General features: G+C 41.2%; 3 protein-coding genes across 3 annotated transcripts in view; 2 read left to right on the top strand and 1 right to left on the bottom strand.

The window, feature by feature from the left end:
* LOC122401548 (dynein axonemal heavy chain 1-like) overlaps positions 1-23,725 on the bottom strand; it is a 111,191-nt gene that overhangs the window by 33,388 nt on the left and 54,078 nt on the right. The window contains exon 20 of the mRNA XM_043403749.1: positions 1,438-1,592. Within this exon, the coding sequence (XP_043259684.1) occupies positions 1,438-1,592 (155 nt within the window). The remainder of the gene's footprint in view (positions 1-1,437; positions 1,593-23,725) is intronic.
* LOC122401449 (thyrotropin-releasing hormone receptor-like) overlaps positions 9,394-23,725 on the top strand; it is a 45,969-nt gene continuing 31,637 nt past the window's right edge. Inside the window, exon 1 of the mRNA XM_043403578.1 lies at positions 9,394-10,272. Within this exon, the coding sequence (XP_043259513.1) occupies positions 9,394-10,272 (879 nt within the window). The remainder of the gene's footprint in view (positions 10,273-23,725) is intronic.
* LOC122401447 (cytochrome P450 9e2-like) lies at positions 19,977-22,353 on the top strand. The gene is made up of 2 exons (XM_043403576.1): positions 19,977-20,809; positions 21,412-22,353. Exons 1-2 carry the CDS (start codon positions 20,021-20,023, stop codon positions 22,153-22,155), a joined length of 1,533 nt encoding a protein of 510 aa, XP_043259511.1. The 5' UTR covers positions 19,977-20,020; the 3' UTR covers positions 22,156-22,353.

Raw genomic sequence — 23,725 nt, 5'->3', positions numbered from 1 at the left:
ACTGACCCTTTTGAAATGCCAACAGTGTCTGAAAGGTCTCTTATTGTCGGTCGATGATTCTGTAGCACTAGTTTTTTTATTTCATCGACGTGGCTTTGATCAGTAGATGTTGATGGCCGTTCCTTGGCGCTCTATGTCTTCAACGCTTTCTCGGCCATCTTGAAACTCTTTGTACCACTTATAAACATTTTTTTTCGACATAGCCTGGTCGCCAAAGACTTTTCGCAGCATTTCCAAAGTATCCGCGGCAGAATATTCATTCCGCAAACAAAATTTAATGCAAACTCTTTGCTCAACAAAAATATTCATTATGAAAATCGCCTAATGCACTTTTACTGTTGTGGATAAACAAGCGTATCTCAAAAACAACTGAAGATAATGACGTGAAATTTAAAATAGATGACAGTAACAGAGCTACCAAGCTACAGAAAAAAGTTTATCAGTTTGGATAAAGCCGCGAAGTTTAAATTGAAAAGTCACCTTACTTTTCGGGCACAGTAGTATAGGACCGATTGGGTCTGAGGGAATTCTTCGTCACTGACCTCTTCATTCTGTATGTTTATTTCAAACCGTGCAGACGTGCCCTCCAAGTGTTTCTAATAAAGTTTAATTAGAAGTTATATCGTTCAAATTGTTTTTTTATTCCACCACCTATTTTATTTGAGTATTCTTTCATAGAGAAGATTTTGAAGATTTAATTGTCCAGCTTCATACAGGAATTGGGGGGTACATTACAGCATTAGGTCACTTTTTCACTAGACTTAATTAGGGGGGTCGTTAATATCAATTTCCTTGCAGCTGGCTCCAACAGGAGTTTGCCGATCATCATGATATACGAATGTATTCCTTCAGTTCCTTCGTTAGAGGTGTCAGAACCATCATCAATAATTCGCTTCTAATTCCCGTTGATCAGCTAAACCAACACGGTATGTATACACATTCGGAAGCGTCTAACAACGTTAATTGAACGAATGCTGGGCGGGAAAGCCTCTAGGATTTCGATGCGTGGCCCATCGATGGAAGCATAATGATTAATGTTTCCTTGGAAATGTAGATAATCAATGAAACATAGGTTTCCATTAAAGTCGAGCAAAAGTTATTCCGTTGCTGGATTTTCGATAACCGCGTCCACCAGCCATCGTCATGGCAATTATTTTTAATTATCGTTGCGAGTGAATTCGTATAAGCCGTCTCAAAGGCCCCGGACGATAACTAGATCCGTCTTACTCGCATAATGAGATCCGCTTATTACGTAGTTAGGTTTGAGTTTGAACGCAACTGCAAGAACAAGGATAATTTTGATTACGCGACCGCGATAACTCTAAATTATCATTGCAACATCGATGTTCTGATCTTATTAGCTGACAGTATACTTTCTCTCTTAATTTTACAAGAAAAGAACAGAGTTTGATATGTAAATATTATTAATTCGCTCACCATTCACGCGTATTCAGATCGTATTCACCGTAGAGCTGTCCCATAGTGATCGATTTCGGATTCAACACGTAAGTGTACACCGTCGTGAATGGTCTGCCGCTAGGTTGCAGCTTGCCCCTCAATTTCGTAAAGGCTTCTTTCAAAACTTGATAGCACTGCGTGGAAAAAAGATATTTCAGAACGTAATGTAAAAAATCCCAATATCGAATGGAATATTTAAAACAAATAAAAAAAGCAAAATTTTCCAACATCGTCAGTTCCATTGTTCTCTACGTCCCACATATGATTTTTAAGGATATTTTTGCTGATCGTCGAATACGCGTAAGGATTTCACAACGGTTGCTGGATGAAAAAGTGGGTTTCTGTTTCGCAACGTGTTTCGATTCATCTTGATTAGTTTCGTGGCGATTGTCCGACTTCGACGTAGAAAAATTTCAAGACGTCAACGATGAACGTGTTGCGTAAAATTTCTGGCTTCGAAGACCGATATGGTCAGGGGACAAACGACAAAATACCTTATGGTTTTTTATATATTATCAATCATCATTGGAACGAATAACTTTCAAAACCCATAGATAATTCATTTTTTTACACTCAATTTTACAGGGATTGCGTTATAAAAATAACACAAAGTATGAAATTATTTTGGTCTCCGCAACGTTACATTTTTCAAACGAACAATGGACTAAAACCTTCGGAAGCTCGGTTAGGATTAGGAGGATGCCCTCCGCGATGAAAGGTCAAGGTCGTCTGCTTTCCCTATATCGTGTAATTACTCATATTTTTCCTGTACCACGTGGATTATTTACCGATCCGTGTAGTCTTGTCGCGATATTCAAGGAAAATGAAACCGTAACGAACACGAACAAACTCCGGACAATTTATCCAAAACAAAATTAATAAATGTAGCGTTGTATTACCACGTGGACACGTAGTCATATCGCGTAATGCGAAGCACGACGCCGCTGCTAACGATCAGGCTTCTCCGTCGCGACATTAAACGTCATTCGCGAAGGTCATTTTTCAAGGACGACCTCGAAGAAATTTTTCCTCGCCGCCCGATCGAATTTTCGTTTTATTTAGACGCGTCGATAGTTTCCGATCCGAAAGGGTTTCTTTCGCTACCGCGAGACCCGAAACCCAAAACCCGCTTATTTTCGACCATTTTCTAAATCACTGAACAACGCTGATTCGCGTTTCGGTCCATTGCATTGACGTTTCCCAGTAACGTACTCCCGCAAAATATTCCGCTGAATCTGCAAGTGAAACGAGTCGGTGTATCATGAAACAGCTACTTACGAACGACGCGAACGTTTTCAAAATTGAAAGAAGAATAAAGGAACGGAATTGCGTTCCCGATGATGAAAGCGCTCGCATTTCTATTCGTTTGGATAGCAATAATCATGCGAACGTTCGAGTATTTGTAGTCTTCTGTCGCGTAACGATCTTATGATTGTAGCTCTTTTCTTCAATCTCGGTCGGAAAGAACCGATTCGTTGGAACTAGAGGATAGCAGATTTCCGCGAAAGTATGGACTGTGATTCCAGTAGAAAAATCTGATTTTCTCCATAGCTGAAATACTTAGAGCGTTCAATCTGATTCGTCTTAACCCCTTCTACCACTCTAGTATTATATTTAATGCTATGCCACTGGTTCGTAGTCATCTTGTTCTGCATACTGTCGTCGTACAATTAAATTCCAGGCTCTGTTCTTCTATATGGGGTGAGTACTGGAGTTGAAGAGTCCTTTTTCCTAGCGCAGATATAATTAACAGAGATGAATACGTCACGATACTTCACGATACATGTCTTTAATATTGTTAAAGATTCGATTTAACTTTTTTCTTTGCGAATTTGTTGTATTTCGCTTAGAAGAGAGCCACAGCTTATCACATTTTTCAAAATCACCCTATATGTATAGGGCGTTCGGCCACTCCTGGGAAACATTTTAATGGGAGATTCTAAAGACCCAAATAAGACGAAAATCAAGAATACCAATTTGTTGATGGAGGTTTCGTTAAAAAGTTATTAACAATTAAATTCATAAATTTCAAATCGTTCTGAAAAAATTATTTTCGGTTGCTGGGGTCAATTACAATCATTTTTGGTCATTACACATACACCCCAAATCCTACGCACTTACGAGAAAAAAAATTCTTTACTGAAAATCTAATTACGTGCCTAAATTTTTCGACGAAAAAAAAGATTTCAAATCGTTCTGGAAAAATTATTTTCGGTTGCGGGGGTTAATTAGAATCATTTTTTGTGAATAGACATACCCCCGAAATTTTGCGCATTTTCCAGAATAAAATTCAGTACGGGCGGAACTTTACACGTTAATAACTTTTTAACGAAACCTCCATGTACAAATTAGTATTCTTGATTTTCGTCTTATTTTTTCATCTAGAATCCCCCATTAAAATTTTTCCCAGGGGTGGCCGAACACCCTGTATATTCTCATGATATTATAATTCAAGAAAAACATAGTAATTCCATCTACTTCACGACTAATTGAAATTGCAATATCCATAAACCAGTTCAGTATTAAAAGGAGAAAATTCCTTCAGAATATTGATCGGTAATATGAAATTGGAATACCAATAGATTGTGAATTTTTTACAAATAATATAAATGTGATGTAATTATTACAAATGCAGAAGTTTACTGAAAATGCAGTTCACAAAGAAAAATACCAGTATAAATAAATGGAAATACAGAAATGTTTGTTTAAATTGCATTCGTTCGTCATGTTTGAGCACAAAGAAAGAATTTAAGTACAGTACAATGTATCAACGACAGAGGGATTATTTTCAAGGAAAAGATTTCGGTTAGGAAGATTTGAAAAATTTCATGGCACGTGGAAAAATAAATTTGAAATCTTAAGAACAAAATCCAAAGAGCAAGATGTAGCAGGTTTTCCAAATTTCATACGACGGAAAGCTTATTTTTGCGGAGTATCTTCAAACAGAGGGCAAAAATAGAGGACAGAAATTGATGGTTAAAGGAAGACGTAGGGAATTTCGAAAAGGGGAGCAAATATTTGTTAAACAAGGACGAGAGGGTGTATGCGATACGTGATTGTACATTCGGTACGCTGCAACATTTTCTGGAATGGAGTATAAGAGGATAACAAATAATGAGACAGAAGGTTCTGAAACATGGTATCCATATTATAAATGTAAAATTCGAAATTTGTGTCATATTCTTTAGCTGATTTAAATACAGTGGAATCTCGCTTAACGAGCATCTCGCAAAACAAGTAATTCGCATAACGAGCAATACAAATTGTAAAAAAATGACTCGCTTAACGAGCGACATTTCGCATAACGAGTGACGTGGATAGGGGAATCCCCGAATTGTGCGATGGAACTTTTCGTGCCATTGCTACATCAGTCTGTTTAGAACTTGTTGCGCTAGCATCTTAATGTCGCGTATGATCACACATTTTTCCAAACTTGTGTTCAGACATTATTTGTGATTTTTTGTGCAATGATTAATAACTCTTGTAAAAATGTCCCCGAATAAAAAGGTGCAAGAGAGCACCTTGTATAAGAGACTAAAAATAACCTTAAAAATGAAACGTGAAATCATTGAAAAACGAAAACGAGGTGTGAGAATGGCTGATTCAGTACGCACATACAATCGGTCTACATCAACCATTTGCACTATTCTCAAGAACAAGGACAAGATTATGTAGGTAGATGCTTCAAAGGTAGTGGCAAGAATATCTACGCAAAGGTTACGCATTCTCGACGATGTTGAAAAGTTGCTGCTCATATGGATAAACGAAAAGCAATTGCAAGGCGACACTATTAACGAAAGCATAATTTGTGAGAAGGCGAAAGTGATTTCCGCCGGCCTCGATAAGAAGACGCCAGGATCATCAACGGCCGGAGAAGAAGTACAATTTAAGGCAAGTCGTGGATGGTTTGAGAAGTTTAAGAGAGGAACAGGTATCCACAGCGTCGTGAGGCACGGCGAAGCAGCAAGCTCCGACACAAAGGCAGCAGAGAACTTCATTGCCGACTTCAAGAAGCTCGTAGATTCTGAGGGTTATCTGCCGCAACAAGTTTTCTATTGTGACGAGACGGGTCTTCTGGTAAAACATGCCGAATTGAACATATATAACAGCAGAAGAGAATGCATTGCCCGGGCACAAGCCAATGAAAGACCGCCTCACGCTGCTATTTTGTACCAATGCAACCGGTGATTTGAAAATTAAACCGCTACTTGTATACCATTCAGAAACTCCACGAGCATTCAAGAAGTGTAAAGTTCAGAAGAGCAAGCTAAATGTGATGTGGAGATCCAACAAGAAGGCCCTCTGAGAAAAAATATTTGCTTGAGATGAATCTTCCATTCCATGTCTTGCTTGTTATTGACAACGCACCTGCTCATCCTCCAAGCCTACAAAATGACCTCCTTGAAGAATACAATTTCATCACGATCCAGTTTCTGCCTCCCAACACAACTCCGTTACTCCAGCCAATGGACCAGCAGGTTATTTCTAATTTTACGAAGCTCTATATTAAAGCACTCTTTGAGCGTTGTTTTGAGGTGACTGAAGGGACCAATCTCACTCTTACAGAGTTTTGGAAATATCACTTCCACATTGTTGCCTGCCTCAAGATGATCGAAAAGGCGCGGGAAGGAGTTACCAAGAGAACTCTCTCTTCTGCTTGGAAGAAGCTTTGGCCAGAGAGCGTTGTCGAATGTGACGTTGTAGGGTTTGAGACATTGTAGTATCTGAGGACCCTGTATTCAATGAGATTGTCTCTGTCCAATATGTTGGGGCTGGAGGTGGATCACAACGATATCGATGAGCTTATAGAAGAGCACAGTCAAGAGCTGACCATTAAAAAGCTTATGGAGTTGCATTGTGCTTCACAGCAAGCAGGTGTGGAGGAGGAGGAGGTAACAACAAAGCAACAATCTTCTGGCGAAATAAGAGAAATGCTGAAAGCATGGGAATGTGTTGCTTCAAATTTATTCAATGATAATGCAGTGTCACATTTTTACCAAATTTTGAAGCGTCGGCAAAAACAAATGTCTCTAGACAGCTTTCTAGTAAAAAGAAATTAGGTATGTTACTAAGAAAAGATAACGATGAATCACGCTTATTAACAATTTATATGTATTTTTCTTTGAATAAATGTTACACATAACGTTTTTCTTCAAGCACTTTTTTGAAAATTTCAAATTTCGAGTATTTTTTTCGGCATAGAACGCATTATCGTATTTTACATCAATTTATATGGTAAACATTGTTTCGCTTAACGAGCGTTTCGCGTTACGAGTAAGACTCCGGAACGAATTATGCTCGTTATGCGAGGTTCCACTGTACTAAAAGTCACAACTTAAATTTCGATCGATTACTTCTATTTTCTTGATCTATTTATGACAATAATTTCATGGACTCAAAGGATCAGTCCATTTCATGGACTCAAAGATTAACAGATCCAAACTGCTCGTCGGTGTCAGTGAGAAAATCCGGTTGATTTTTTGGATGAATCGGGCGTAGATTGACCGATGACAGAATGGATGAATGACTCGACGGTCGGCGTCGGCGTCGCCGGCGTCGAGGGAGCTTTCAAAGCGCATGCGATGGAACTCGCCGGGCGGCAAACGCGTTCAACGCCGTGGACTGGGACTCCAGTTTATTCGACGTCGTTTTCCGTCGCGCGACGCTCTGATTTCGCTTTCAACCAGCTTCGCGATTTTCGAAATCGAATAACAAAGTCGTCCGTAAAACTCGAGTTCAGTGATCGGAAACGAAACGCGAGCGACAGGAATTATTGTTCACGAGGCATTCTTCAAATTAACAAACGAGAAGAAAGTGACTGTGCAACGAGTGACAAGCGATTCAAAAGAACCGCGTCGATCGTTCTTTGTTCGCCGGACAGAAATAAAAAGAAAGTCACAGCGAAGGAATCTCATCTTCCCAACATCATGGTTTCCGTTCGAGACAATTTTTAAACTCACCAACGACGGTGGATATTTCTTACGTTCGTAATTGTTTACAGAGTGGGTGGAACAATTTTTAAACAGCCCCCGGGAACGATAACAAACATTCATCGCGGTAGCGCTATTTAGAAAACATACCCAGCGATTTAAAAGCGGAGGAATTTATCGTTCACGGAGTGTAAGAGACAATTTTAAAGAAAGGTGATAAATAGTCTAGACAAGCGATGTAATGGTTCGTTCGGGGCATAAGACAATATTCAAACAGCTGTCGAACGACAGATGTTGAAAGCTTCCCACCCGACGAAGACAATATTTCGAAGATCGTTCGAAAAACGTTGAACAGCTGTAACATCGTCGTCGATCGCTGGGCCCAAAGACCTTTGAGTACGCATATACGGTGTATCGGTTAAACGATGAATGACGCGACAAGCGAAGTTTCCGCGCGCGAGAATCGAGAGTAGTCTAGAAACGAAGCGGAGTCGATGAACCCGCAACCGAGCTCCGGGATCGCGTATCGTATTTTCGACCTTGTTCTCCGTTCCGCGGCTGGAAGATTTATAGATCGACGCAGGCGTACCGCCAAGGCCGCGGTCGAGGATTAAGATTCCCGCGCAGCGATTCGGAAGACAGGCTTTTGATACGACGGTAATCGGCCGGAAGCATGGAAGGGCCCTCGAACGGGCGCGACAGCGGCCGCTGTGGATCCAACAACACGTAAATGCTCGATCCTCGGTGCATTCTGAAATAAAATTCGAAAACCGAACGTTTCCGGGTGGATTCCGCTAAAGACCAGCTTCCAAACCTAAAGAAATTGAAATTGTGAACCTTACAAAGCAGCTTTCAACATCGAAAATCTTATGCAACCATAACACTGGAAAACTTCGAAACGATCCGGAAGAACTGTCGAACAAAGTGCACGAAGAATGAGTTCTAATCTCCAAACGGAAATCACCGAAGAAATAAGAAATTTCTGGATCGAGTGCGTGCGCCTATCCGGTCGATCTTCGAGTTTATCTTTCGTACGAACGGTGTAACGATAAATCGTAGATGTATTTGTTGCTCCTAGGCGTCGAGGGATAGAACCACAGGCGTTTTACGAGTGTCGGAACCTTGAGACCGATAACTGCTCCTCGAGAACTCGAAACCGGGCTGGGAACTGGAGTACGGAGGACAATCGATCACGGAGAGTTTAACGTGCACGGTACATCGAGAGACTTTAAAGCACTCGACTGGATCGAAGGGCCCCTCGTAATTCAATTTAAGAAATTTCACGATTCATCCTCGTCGAGATACGCCATCTAATTGGTAACCCAAATCTTCGAGGAATAATCTAAGGGAGACGAGTGTGAATAGTGCAACCAGTGTAGCGTGCTCATCGAAACTTTTGAACTCGCCGTCCACAGTTGGTCCACGCCCACGGTAACTTTGACGATCGGGTCAAGGTCCATCCATTGAATTATCCTTGACGTCTAATTGGTAATCCTGACGATTGATAAATAATTCTATATAGGGATCAGCGTGGGCAGTGTAACAAACTTTGTGCCCTCTAGCCGCGTCTGATCGACAGCCGACGCTCGTCGACGAATAATCAAAAGACTCCGTCGCCATCGATCGTTCCTGAACTTAATAGAAACATACGCCGCCTCGTCTAGGCAATTTGTGGCCAATTACATAGTTCTTTGCCCACCAGAGGACCGTCGATCGAGAATCATGCGAGTCACCGGTGGACGTCGATACTTTCCGAACGAATCAAACGTTCGAGATTCAACCGGATACGTCGAACGAAGTTCCTAGGAAACGTCGTCGCTTCTACTGTAATTAGCTGCATCGCCTGGCGAACTAACTTTGATCGAAAATTACGCAGCCCCGCCGTAAACGAGTTTCCACGAAACTTCAGGACGAGCTTCGCGGATCAACCATCGTCGTATTATCTCGTCACGCGCGAAAGGGCGACTCGATTCGATTTCTTCCCTCCGCCTCCAGCGAGAAGACAATGTTCTCCGTGACGTCGACGTTCAACTTGAATGCGAGGTGCGAGGAGGAGTCGTCGACCATGGACGTCTCGACACGAGTCAGACGGTTCGTGTCCCCGACGGTGCTGATGAACCAGACCCACTACGGGTACAGGAACCGCAGCTACGACCCGATTCTGGACATCGAGGAGAAGCCGATAGAGGCTTGTCATTCGTTGTACTTCCTCCTGGACTTCTTCCATCAGTACTACATCCCCTCGATCATCCTGCTGGGCTTGGTGGGCAACCTGCTTTCCTGCATAGTCTTCCTGAACACGCACCTGAGGATACGCAGCTCCAGCTACTACCTGGCCGCCCTGGCCACCGCTGACTTCGGTTTCCTGGTCACGTTGCTTCTGGTGTGGCTGAACAACACTCTGGGATGGAAGGTGTTCAACAAGGACGGCTGGTGCGAGACCCTGGTCTACGTGAGCGCTGTCTGCAGCTCCCTGAGCGTTTGGCTGATCGTCGCTTTCACCATCGAGAGGTTCATAGCGGTTCAATACCCGTTGCACCGACCCCACATGTGCACCATCGCCAGGGCGAAGGCGATCGTGCTGGTGCTGGTGATCCTGGCTCTGGTCAGCCACTCTTACTCCTTCGTTACCGCCGGTGTCGTTCCCAACAAGGACGGCGAGGAGTACTGCGACCTGAAGGTCGAGTACCTGGAGACGATGAAGATCATCAGCATCATAGACAGCATAGCCAGCCTGATCGCCCCGCTCGTTCTGATCATCGTGATGAACACCATGATCATGAGGAATTTATTGAAGTTCAGCAGACGGTTCAGAGAGACCTCCACCACCTTCACCGACTGTCCCAGCAGGGAACGGTCCGATATCAACCTGAATCAGATCCCGGTGAGTCGTTCTTCTTCTTTTCGCGAACTACAGCCACCCACTGTGACGGAGTTCTTGAAAAATCGGGGCCGAAATGTAAAGGTATCTCACATTTGGTCGTTCATTAGGAATCTGAACTGAGAAATGCGACACAAAAATGGCGCATTCTAAAGGAAAGAACATTAAATTGTGCATATCAAGGGATACCATCCAAGTGTCATACTCTGATTTTTAGGATACTTGGTTATTTATGTTTAGGGGGTGTTTTCCAACTTTGGGGTGGAAATACCTTTCTCTAAATATTTTCGCCAAGTCATAGGTGGTGCCACTATTTAGTAAACTCCAAAGATTATTTAAAAATAAAATGAACGACGTTATTGACACGGGATTCCCTGGAATTCGGCCATTATCGGCCAAAATACAAAATTTTTGTGCTTGACGGCATCTGGCTTTTCTAATGATATTAATATCTCACCGCTCGACGTTTGTGGCGGGCAATACCTCCATGATTATGTGTTATCGAACATGCGGTCAATTTATGATCGAGTCGAGTCGCGACCGAATACCTCTCGATATTCATAAGTATTTGCTAAATAAATCATGGTACATAGTCTATAAATAAGCAGAGGTCGATAGATACGTGGAAAAAGAAACATTTTTCTTGAAAGTTTGGGTACCGTCTGCGCGTACGCTCTTCGGACGATTTATTGATATTGATAACATCCCTGATTCCTGAGATTTTATATTTATACATGATTTCTGAAAACACTGTAACGATATTGAACAATAGAACAATATTGATAGAACAATAGTGTTTACGCGTAATCTTTTTTTTCCGATATACACACCGTGCTATTTTCCGTAAAAAATTTTATGGGATACGTTTAAAAGGTTTGCCTCTATCTCCAATAATTTCGAAGATAGCATCGGAGGAGCCTGAAACTTCGGAGGGTAGTTACCCTCCTAAACATGCGTTATCGCAGCTAATAAAAACAAAAGGGATATTGTGTGGATGCTACGTTTAAGAAGCTAGTTAGTTCGACGATGATCGCAAAAAATTTTATTTCTTCTGCTCGAGAGCATTCGTCAGATATCTCTCCAAATTCAAGTTTTTCTAAAAAAATTGTGTCGATTAGTTTTGTAGATTGTCACGTTTTCTTCGGAGACTTTATTTTTAAAAATTATACTCGAAATACCTTTTGTTATTTGTGACTAAAGATTATCCTATAATATTTCTTAGTTTTGGTTACGCCAGGATCCCTGGTAAATTTCATTTATCAAAAATTTCTTGTCAGGTGTTGTGCAAAGAACGTAACACCTCCGCGATAAATGCGATCGTCCTGGTGCCGAGAATCTCACATTTATCCAGAGGTACACCGTATTATGAAGGTTAATGATGGTGCCACGTTTTTCTTAACTCCTGACCGATCTCTTTCTCCCCGAAATACGGTAGCCTCGCACGATCGACCATGTAAGAATCCCATTAATTTTCCTCAACACCGTCGGAGGGAGATGTTATTCCCCTTTATCCCTTCGCGATCGCTGCGAAACAGCTGTTTGAATCGGAGAAGGAAACGATTGCTTCCGCGGCATCCAAGAAAATTAGGCGACTCGTAGAACAGTTTTTTTTTTTCGTTTCTTTCACCACGCACAGACAGCGGACGAGGGTGTAGCCGGGCGATCTGTTTTTCCGTTCGGACGTTTAATTTATTTCGGAGTTACGAAGCATGAATTAGCAAGTAGTAAAAAGGGACGCCCTTGCGTCCGTGGGATTCGACAGCTAATGGACGCCCACTATTTCCAATGCGATACGTGGCCCCGTGCCTCTGTTTTCGCTCGAACAATCCGTTGAATTTCTTATGTTTTTATCCACGGAGATAAATATAGCGAAATGCACGCTCAGAGACATCCCGTACGTGTTGACTTGTTTTTAGAAGGGAACTCAAACGAAATCCAGAGAATACGTGCGATCTATTTTTCTAGTCTGGTCTCCGCGTTGATCGAACAACGCGAGCAGATCGAGCTTTTCAACTCTTAACCCGCTGTGCGAATAACCAAAATTTTGTTCCGTAAACCATTAAAAAAGTTCCTACACGTTACATTTCCTTGGCGAACATCGTCCATTCAAATTGATCGTTTCTATTTCTATGTCGATATCTACGTGCAATTAAATAAAACGAAAGCGAAGAAAATGGGAAAATTCGCGATGACGGACGTGGTACGAAGGTTAAAAGGATGCAATACGTGCATCGTAAAATGCGAATGACAATGATTCACGGCGGAGCCAGGGCGTATCGCGGTGACTGGCGATAAATTCGAAACGCCCGTGTCAAATTCGGTTGCATTTACGGAATTGGCCGATACTAACAAAAACACGAATTACGCGAAACTGATTTCGGATTCCCCTCGCCCGTCAATTCCTTTTTGGACCGCATACATATTTCATTGACTTTTCTTCCGTACAATTTGTCTCTTCGCGTCCATTGGTCCAGCCGCGGTAACGCCGAACGAGGTTTCGCAGCTATTTTAGAACGTTGTATAAATATCTCCTAGCTTACGTAACCGTTACCATTCATCTTTATGGATTCAACGTCGAACCGTTCCCCTTTTGCCTGCGAATTGATCTCTCCATCATGTTATGTCAAACCGCACAATTTCTTGTTTCACGAGCTTGGGATCCATTTAAACATGGCAAACAGTTTCCGATCACGCACGCTAATAAAAATTTTAGAATGGGCATGTACAGGGAGTTCGGCCACGCCTGGGAAAAATGTTAATGAGAGATTCTAGAGGCCAAAATAAGACGAAAATCAAGAATATCAATTTCTTGATTTGTTAAGAAGTTATTAAAAAATTAAATTAAAAAATTTCAAATCATTCTGAAAAAATTGTTTTCAGATGCAGAGTTTAATTGCAATCATGTTTGGTGAACAGACATACCCCCAAAATCCTACAGTTTCGAGAAAAAAATTCAGTAGTTGGGGAAGTTTTTCGTCGATATTAGAAAATTTCAAATCACTCTGAAAAAATTATATTTGGTTGTGGAGATTAATTGCAATCATGTTTGGTGAACAGACATACCCTCAAAATCCTACACAGTTTCGAGAAAAAAATTCAGTAGTTGGAGAAGTTTTTCGTCGATATTAAAAAAATTCAAATCGTTCTAAAAAAATTATTTTTAGCTAGAAGAGTCAATTACAATCATTTTTAGTGAATAGACATACCCCCGAAATCTTACTCAGTTTTGAGAAAAAAATTCCTTACTGAAAATCTAATGTGAGGCTAGAAATGTTTCCCTGAATACGCGAATCTTTAAAATGTCGTAACTTCTGAACGAATTGGACGCTTTTAAAGTTTCAAAATGCACACTGTGCGTATTTTGGTGAAGAATATATAGAAATTCGAAAAGTTGCTTCTTAACACCCTAAAGTGAGAAAAACTCCATAAAAATGGTACAATTTTCAAACGTCCATAACTCCTACAATAGTGAATACATTACAATGAAATTTTTTTCTGAGGTAGAGCCCATGGATGCCTACAAAAAAATACAAGACAATATTTCCGTAGGACGTCAAACAAATTTATTAAAAATAAAAAACGTATTTTTAAGAAAAATCGACAAGAGGGTAAATTTTTCGACGAAAAAAAAAATTTCACATCCTTCTGAAAAAATCAGTTTCGGTTGCGGGGGTTAATTACAATCATTTTTGGTGAATAGACATACCTCCGAAATCCTACGCAGTTTCGAGAGAAAATTCGAATGGGTGCTGAAAATTTCGGCAAAATTAAAAAATTCCAAATCGTTCTAAAAAAATTATTTTTGGTTATGGAGATTAATTACAATCATTTTTGGTGAATAGACATACCCTCGAATTCCTATGCACTTTCGAGAAAAAAAGTTCAGAAAGCTAGACAAGAAATAGTTTCTAGTAATTGATTTATTCCTTCCATATATCTGTAATATTTTCTCTCTTTAAACAGGTAACATTTCAATTTTTTTTGTATTACTACTTCAGTTTCCACTCCAAATACAAGGCATTTTCCTTTCCCTTTGCATTAAGGGATCTTATTATTCATGTTCGTTCCTCCCGTTTTCTATCAATCTCAACCACTCTTCTCCTTGAACTTAGTCTCTCAAAATTCTCTTAACATTCCTATTTCCTCCTCCAGATAACAGAGTCTGCAACTTCTTTGCTGTTCACTCGCTTTAAATCTTTGTTCGTTTCGAACTCTAGTCGAAATTTGGCCTCTCTTTTAAGTGTTACGTATAAAATTAATGAAATATGGTACAGCTTGGTCAACGCAATGGAAACGGTTTAGTTTATTCCTTTCATCGAACGCTGTCAGGATCAAAAGCAATATTGTCGGTATTTATCGGTGTATAGCGCGATGCGTCAAACCGTTTAGCGATTCATTCGAGCCTCATCAGGCTCCTGTATCCACCTACTGACGATGCACAATATCGCGAACCGAAGACAAAGCGATTTGACATGCAAATTGACAGTCGACAGTACCCTTCGTCGGAGAAATAGGAAAACCCGAATCGCTCAATAGCGGGGAAACGACGAAAGAATGTTCTTATTGGCTTCCGTCTGTTTATTTTAGACGTTGTACGCCAGAGTCGGGAAAATTTTATTCTCGAACGGCAAATAAAACTGTTAGATTCGCTCGTGGATTAGCTTCCACTCGCCTCTGTATCATTTTACAAAATTCGTTAATAGATTCCAACTTACAAACAAGCTTCCGAGCGAAACGTAAATAGAAGTTAGTTTACGAATCAGTCTAAAATAGTTCGGTAGTAAATAGATGTTACGTTTTTAAAAAATCACGACGACGATCTCGAAATCTCGAAATTACGACCTTAAATAAGAATTGTTTTCCTACATTTTTCTCCCATCGGCGAAAATAACAATTTAAGATGTTCAAGTGGGGTGGGACAGCCTGTACAACGATCAAGATTAGCTTTGTTTTATCAGATCGTATTTTATTAAAGTATAACAAAAGAAATACTTTAGTATTTCAACTAATGTTTGGATTTAGCTAGTATCTGTACTCGTGTGGAGTGTATTTTAAGTGTTGTCTATACTTAGCTACTGTATACATTCGGTTGATATACGGGAAAAGGGGGGGATCGATAACTTTGACCCCTTTCATTATCCGTGTTATTTTTAGGGATACGAAGATTTTATTCAGAGTTATTATACGGTATCGAGGGAAGCATAACAAATCGATCGTAATTTTTGTGTGGGTCGAAAGTTCTTCGAGGCTTGAATGTCACTTCTATTTTTTTAAACGGCGTACTATATTTCGTGGACACCAGAAAAATTACGTATGTTTAGACGATTTCAATCGGCCATAATACGAAGTTATTTCACGGGACATAAAGCATATAATCGATTTGGTTATGACCACGTGAAACTTCTGCGAATACAGGTTCTGTCGTAATTATAGAAATAACGAATATCGAGGTGACCATAGTTGCTGCTCCATCCTCTACATATGTATATTTAACTAGTACGGATAATATTTATACTTAGCTGGCATTTATACTTAATTCATACTTATATTTAACTAATCTAGTATTTGTATATAAGGGCTCAAGTATCGATCCTCCGACAGTATTCATAATTAACTAATTATGAAGTGTCCAGAAATTATTCTCGTAAGTACTATAATATATGGGGTGAATGACCAACAACTTAAACAATTCATAACGAAGCAAATAGTGTTATCGTTTATTAATATCGACGAAAGTTGACAAATTTCATGTTTCGTGGCTATTACATAAAAAATATTTGTATTGTAATTCTCAACACAAGCACGCCGCGAGTGCTTTACTCGTTTCGATATCTAAGATCTATTTCGAGAGGATCTACATGCATTCTCAACGCGTTGTCGTAAATCTATCATGCAGTTAATCGAAGCTTGCATAAACTAAAGATTTTAAACGTTCTCGCGAAAGAGGAGTCCAACGCTTTCCCAAAGTGTGCTCCGCGAGCCTCGTTTAGGGGCTCCGTGATATCAGAACTATTTTCATAGTACAGCGTGTAGCCTGTGTAAATTCGTACCGAACGTATTATATTCCACTGTGGAAGCTACGAAATTTAAATACACAGAATTAACGGGGATCGGGGGGCGTATCGTTTCGTGCGAAACCTCTGAAATGTGTTTAATACGAAATTTCGGACGTACGATTGCACGAGCGGGTCGTTTCTATTTTTTCACCGGAACACGATCTAATCCCGTCATATTTGCAACCGCGGACTGGAGAAAATATGAAAAGACTGTGATTGCCGGTGAAAAGAACCAGCGCCGAGCAAAAAGTTCGTTCTTTCGCGGTCTTCAATTCTATGCAATTCACCGAAGCGTGCTCGTTCATTTGAAATGATAACGTATTTAAAGCAGGACATGACAATTTTATCCACGTGGCTCGAGAACAGAGAAACTGATACGTATGTGGAGCAACGGCTGATGAAACAATAACCGGCGCCATTCATGCATTCATTTTCAAACTATCGTATAGTTCCTGGAATCAGAATTCCTCGTTATTACAATAGTTTCGAATAAATTCTATCGATCGAATATAATTCTATTTGTTCGTACGAATAACAAGCTTATGTTTTGTTTTGTTTTTTTTTTTTATAAATCCGAAGCGTTCCGTTAATGATCGACGATTCTTTGATACGTTTTTCCTCGCTTGGTTACGAGGGAATACAAACAGAATACAGTACTCTCTCTATAGATATGTATAAGCTCGGAACTCGTCTACGATATAGGCAAATATCGTATCCCCTCTACTTATCCCCATTGTGTATCGTTATAACCCAGCACTCGCTGTATCGGCGAGTGTGCCTTCCTATGGGCGGCTCCTCAAGATAGCGGCGCGCTTCAAATTACTAAAGCAACACTAGTGCAATAATACAAATTTTTTATTTTTCCTTTTCTTGTTTTAAAGCTTTTAACATGTCTGTGACAGTTTTCTGATTTAACTAAGATCAAGTACAACATAATTTTTATTATTGTTTTTCATAAATAATAATATACATTTGTCCTTTCTTTAAAGTGTCTGTCTCATCTGAAAAAAGGAATTGTAATTTATTTGCTGAAATTGCGAGACAACTCAGAGTAAAATAAGTTGGTTAAACAGTTCAAATTCGCAAGTTGTATCTTTTTGAGTCATATCACTATTGCAGTAAACGAGCGATACGAACATACATGTACCGAAGTTATGACACGATTTAACTAGTACATATACAATATTAAGTCAACAACGAAATTCATCTTTATTTTTGTTCTTCCTTTTTTCAAACTTTATCAATATATTCGTGACACTTTTCTGATTAAAATGACACCGAATATGATGTACAATTTAGATCCTATTTACTAACACAATAAGCGATCAAAGGCATGCATCGGTCAAGTGAGTCCACGTCGACTGTATCGAAACACAGGCGATGTTTACGGGAACCTATACAGAATCAGTATTTCGTTCTGCGACCTCTACCAAGAGAGATTAGAACACCGATTTTGTATATGCTCGCGTAAACATTGCCTGTGTTTCGCTACAGCCGATCGAAGCGAAGGAACCGATAGCAAATTCGGCGATGCTCGGGCGTTCAGTCCCTCTTTGTCGTATGCTCGCTGTTCTTTCCTACACTCGCCGCCTCCAGTAGGCGTTAACAAAGTATCAAAAATCGTTTCTCATCCACGCTATAGCCGAGCGTTGAGTCCCGAGAGCTTCGCTTCTATAGAGACAATACTGTGATCTCATGCAATTCAGATGATGCATTAAGCAGTTTGGGGTTGATAGTCAATCGACAGGATGCAATACTGTTTCGTGTCAATATTCAGATGCGTGTTACGCGTCCATCGGGCTCGGAAAATAAATGAACTTACAGGAATTTCTACGCGTACACGCTGTTTGCCGAACCCGTCGTCGGGTGCTATTATTCTAAAAAATTTCGATCGCGTCCCGAAGGAGAAATTCGAGAATGAAATTTCAATGGAAGAAAATAATAACTCGCCGGAGTAAGTCACGTCTGGAAAACCGGATTTCTTAAATAATGCAATAGATGCATTTGCATCTCGTTGGCAAAAGTCGAGGAACATCCGCAAAAATGTCCCTTCTGACTTTGATCAAACGTCGCGGGCCTGCGGAGCAGCCAAAAATAGAATACGTATTTTTATTAGCGGCGGTAGCTCGAGTTTGAGGGGTGGTAACCACCCTCGAAGATTCCATTCTATGTACAGTATATTATCGTTATTATATTTTTACTTATTTTTAAATTTCTCTCTCTCGTAATTTCGTACTACTTATATAGTCGTCCTAAAGCAGTAAGCGTGTAATGCCCGTTGTTTCGGATTTCCCTAATTGCTAATTTGAGATTCGACTATGTTGCAATTCTAAGTCGATTGTGCTGGTTACCTTTGAGACGGGGATATTCCCGGGAATGGTATCGCACAGAGTGTCTTCCTAAATGCATTCGTAGCATCAAGACGATCGTTTAAATAACATGCAACGTAAACATGAATTAATTTTCAACAAAGCTGGACTTTCCTCGACAGTTTCTGCAAATCATTGTACCGCGAAAATCAACGAACACACGATCCCGGTTTCTCAGACAGAGATCAGCCGTGTCTGACACAATTCCTAATGACTAAAATGGCCTTCGAATTCCAATTATATGTACTTCCAGCATTGATCCGAGGGAAAGTTTTCGGCGAAGGTCGTTTTATGCTGATATCATATTGGACTTATCGCGAAGCGTATGATAAAAATTTACAACGAAATTAGAATTTAACGATCTCAAACGGCGCACAAACCGAGTCAAATTTTATACATTTCTACATGTTTAAAAAATGCAACTCTATAATTTTGATCGCGGTTCGTTGCTACAGGCAACGTTATCAGGAGTTTACTAAATATCACTGATAAAGGCACGGCATCCATACAAACTGTTTGTAAACACTTGCTCCATTATCTCGAGTTTGTTTGTATACAATGGCGCGTGCAGTCGTGACATTAAATATTCTTATCAAATCAATATTTTAGTATCAGTGATGACATGATTACCATTATCGCGAGCTCTACAGCTAACATTGCGATATTTACTTGGAGTTCATCTACGTATCAACAAGTGTTTCGCAAACGTATACTGCGTTCCTAAAGCGCGAACGTGCTTATTTTTTAAACGGAATCAACTTTCTTGTTGGATTAAATCGATTCCCTGGCTCGTAAAAAGCGTTCCTCTCCACTTATAACTTGGCGACGTTATAAACGAAATCGACTTTCTACACTTTCGCGTAACGCATGTTGGATGTTTGAATATTACAAAGCCGCACTTTGGTCGGTAGCGTACCGCGGACTAATAATAGTATTCATGGATACAAATGAATATGAAGCGCGATACGTGATGCGAATGTTTGGTCGGATTCTGAATAACACGACCAGAGAAGATACGAAAGTGTCCGTTTCTCTTCCCTGAAATAAATTATTTTCCATGGTAGTTGTCCTTCGACGACCTTGAACGACGATGATAATAAAATTCTTGCTCGTTTCGTTTCAAAAGCATTCAAAATTTATTAGTGGATTCTTGAAACGTAATTTTTATTAAATTCATGGCTGCGTATGAGTCAGAAGTCACGTGACGATAATTCTTCTCGCGAGACATTATTGTGCTGTTTACGGAGCTGACAGCGCAACGTTAGTTACGCAACGTGTATCGTCGTGTCAACAAGTGTTTCGTTCCCCGAGTCATTCGACCAAAAAATGGACCCGTTTACGACCACTGTGATCCTCGTGGCAGTGTTTCTATTCGTTCACCGGCTCCTATGGGCGCCGATGAGCTATTTCAAGCGAGCTGGGATCCCCCACGAACCGGCGATACCAATCTTCGGCCACATAGGGCCGGTCCTGTTCCGTCGTAACTTTCTGGGAGAGTACGGTCAACGGATGTACAATCGTTTCACAGACGCCAAGTACTTTGGATTCTACATCTTTACCACGCCTATGATAGTGATCCGTGACCCTGAACTGATCACGTCGATCGCCATCAAAAACTTCGACAATTTCAGCGATCATCTGTCCATGGGAAACGAGGACGTGGATCCCCTATCGGGGAAGGGCTTGTTTTTCCTTCGCGGGGATCGATGGCGGGAGATGAGGAAGCTCCTGAGCCCGGCCTTCACATCCGGCAAGATGAAGATCATGTTCGATCTCGTCAGCGACTGCGCTGACAGGTTCACGGAACACGTCGCGACGGAATCTCAAAGGGGAAAGGTGTTCGAACTGAAAGAACTGTTTGGAAGGTATGGCACCGACATGATCGCCACGTCCAACTTCGGGATCGCCGTCGACTCGATGAAGAATCCGAGCAACGAGTTCCACGCGTACGCCAAGGAGGCTCTGGTCCTTACGTTTGGCCGATTGGTGAAGATATTGATAGGCAGACACTTCCCAAAACTGTCGAAGATGCTCGGCTTGAAAGTATTCGGCGACGAGATTCGAAGTTACTTTACGAACGTCATCGCTGAGACTGTTAGAACGAGGAAGGAAATGGTAGGTATACTTGGGTCGAAGAGACAAGAGATAGATACGACACGTTTAACGAGACTATTTGCAAACGTAATTGCAAGTTCAAATTTAAAGTTATACGATCGATGAACAATATGGATCCGTAGCTGTTCGTTTCGTAAATATTGTTTACCGTTGTAATTCCTCAGAGCTTGCGAGTTGACGCTATTTATACTGACTTCCGCGAAGCTTTCGATACTGTCAGTCACTGTTTTCTTCCTGCCAAATTCCACTCTTTGAAGATCGGTGGTAGCTTCCTCGTCTGGATTTCGAGCTTCTCGACCGACAGGACAAAAATAATCTATGCTAAATCTAATACACGCCTCGAAGATTCTCACCTATGAATTTAACAAAATACAATTTCTATTCAAACAGACGTGGAAGCTCTCTAGTGATTACTATACATACAAATAAACATGCAAAGCCAGAGTCGCCAGAGGCTTTCAACACAGAATTAAATTCTCCAGTAATTAACACCACAGAGACATTGCTACTGCGTTGTCCTCGAAACGATGCAATGTTTGTCGTTCGATTATTTATTTTTCTCCGACACACGCACGTAACGTTTCAACTGTGTCCATAAATAGAACATCTACCGACCGGACATGATCCAGCTGATGATAGAGTCGAGGGACACGAACGGAAGGGAGCTGACGATCGACGAAATGGCGACCCAGGCGTTCAGCTTCTTTCAGGCTGGCTACGGCACGTCGACGACCTTTCTGTGCTTCGCTGTACACGAGATCGCCGCAAACCCGGACGTGCAGGGTAAGTTACGAGCAGAGATCGAGGCTGTAGCGCGGAAGACGAACGGCAGACTCACGTACGACGCCATCAAAGACATGGCCTACATGGACGCGGTGCTCAACGAGATCACCAGATTGTACCCGGTGACGACGGTTCTGGATCGAGTGTGCGTGAAAGAGTTCGAGCTACCTCCAGCTACGCTGGATTCGAAGCCTGTCACGTTAAAACCTGGAGCGATGGTGGCTTTCATGCCATTCGCGATGCAACGGGATCCAAAATATTTCACCGATCCGCTCAAGTTCGATCCTGACCGATTCTTGAGCAACAATGTTCCCCAAAACGTTTGCTTCCCGTTTGGGTTGGGTCCCAGAGTCTGCATCGGGAACAGATTCGCCATGATGGTAGTCAAGATCCCGTTGTTTTACCTTTTATCGCGCTGCGACGTCGAGCTTTGCGCTGAGTCCACGCACCCGATCAGGCTGAGCAAGAAGACCGTTTTACTGGATGCTGAAAATGGATTCTGGTTGAAGATGAAGACGAGGAAGAATTATATTTTGCGCGTGGACGACGCTGCGATTAAATAAAGAGAGATTATAGGGTCTTCTCGCTAAACTAGATGGGGATTTCGCTAGATAACTTCTCGCTAGTCAACACTTGTCACACAATTTTAAGTACCAGACATTTTACATTGCAAATAAAGGTATATATACTGGGTAACTTCAAAGGACTTTCAAGAATCTGTTTACATTTGTTACGAGCGCGAGCGCGGGATCCTGGATTCGGTCGAGGGCAGTACACATAGGTTTTTAGGAAGCTTTAGGATCTTGCTCTATCGTAATGGTACACCTCGAGCGGTAAAGGTGTACCGGCTACTTGAGATACTCCTAGTCTTGCTGTTAATAGGGTTCAGGGTTGTATTAAGTGAATAATGCAAGTGAGGATAACTACTTGAATATATTCTGATCGATGCTCAAGTACAATTGTCGGTTATTTGAAGTAGTACTATTGCTAGGTTGCCTTGACAGCGAAAGTTCTATGTCGGCTTTTACGCGACACGTTCGCGGGAGCTACTTTCTCGATTAGTCTAGTGGACGCTTACTAATAAAACCGCCAAGGTAGGTACGTTGCTTGATGGGGATTATAGTCCGATGTTGCTCAGAGTGTCAGCTTATATACTAGAAATTGAGCCTTTAGAGTGGTGGGGCATTACCATATAAGGTAATGAAAATTGGGCCGGGTGCTCACATATGGCATGAGTCAATCTTGTCCGAGGGGTTGTACGCTAGATGATCATGCCAACGCCCAAGCCACCATACGTTTCGATCCCATTCGTGAGTGATATGTAACACATTGTAGAAACGATTTTCCTTTGCCAGTTCTTCATCGTTTAACATGCTTTGCCATTGCGGAGATGACAAATACAAACCACGTTTTGCGGACAAACGTTGTTACGACTTCAGAATTTCGCGTCGACTTACTTCGCCAACCTTTTACGTCTTTTGGTAGTTCTTGCCTTTAACCCCTTGCCTTACGATTTAATTTCCAACTGTGCGTGCCAAAAGCGACACCAAGGTTTGGCCCTGTAGACTTATCACGTCTCTGAGTCGTCATTGTAAGCTAAGGGGTTAACTTAATCTCGGAATATCTTTCGACGCGGTGTATGCAACGACAAAAATTCTACTCGAAAGATGATAGAGTTTCAGGTATGTTGCCTGACTGGAAACACGTTTGATTGACACATTCGACACGCTCGGTTAACTCTTTATAATTCCTTGGTCGTATCATAAGCGTCTCCTACTACGCGAAATCCATGGTATCATGCATAATTCGTGCTAAAACGTAAACCGGTTTCGTCTCTCAAACAAATACAGGATTTATGTTTACACACTGCCAAGGTTACTGTGAAACCATTTCCAACTGTTCAAACCTGACTGCATCAACCAAATCCACCGATCCATTTCATAGGGAAACCTTATATTCGCTGAAGCAACCCATTGAAATATTTTGATAGCGTTGATGGTCAATAATTTCTTAAACTATAATTTCTACGCAGCTATCGCCATAATATCGCGTGTCATATTCCTAGTGAGAGATACGCTAGGATAATTCAGTAAATACTCCAGGGTCGTTCCACGTCAGGGATTTCGATGGAAT

The sequence above is a fragment of the Colletes gigas genome, unplaced genomic scaffold (assembly GCF_013123115.1).
Source record: "Colletes gigas isolate AHSC1104 unplaced genomic scaffold, ASM1312311v1 Colletes_gigas_Sc00025, whole genome shotgun sequence".
Taxonomy (NCBI): Eukaryota; Metazoa; Arthropoda; class Insecta; order Hymenoptera; family Colletidae; genus Colletes; species Colletes gigas.
This window is presented reverse-complemented; position numbering and strand designations above follow the sequence as displayed.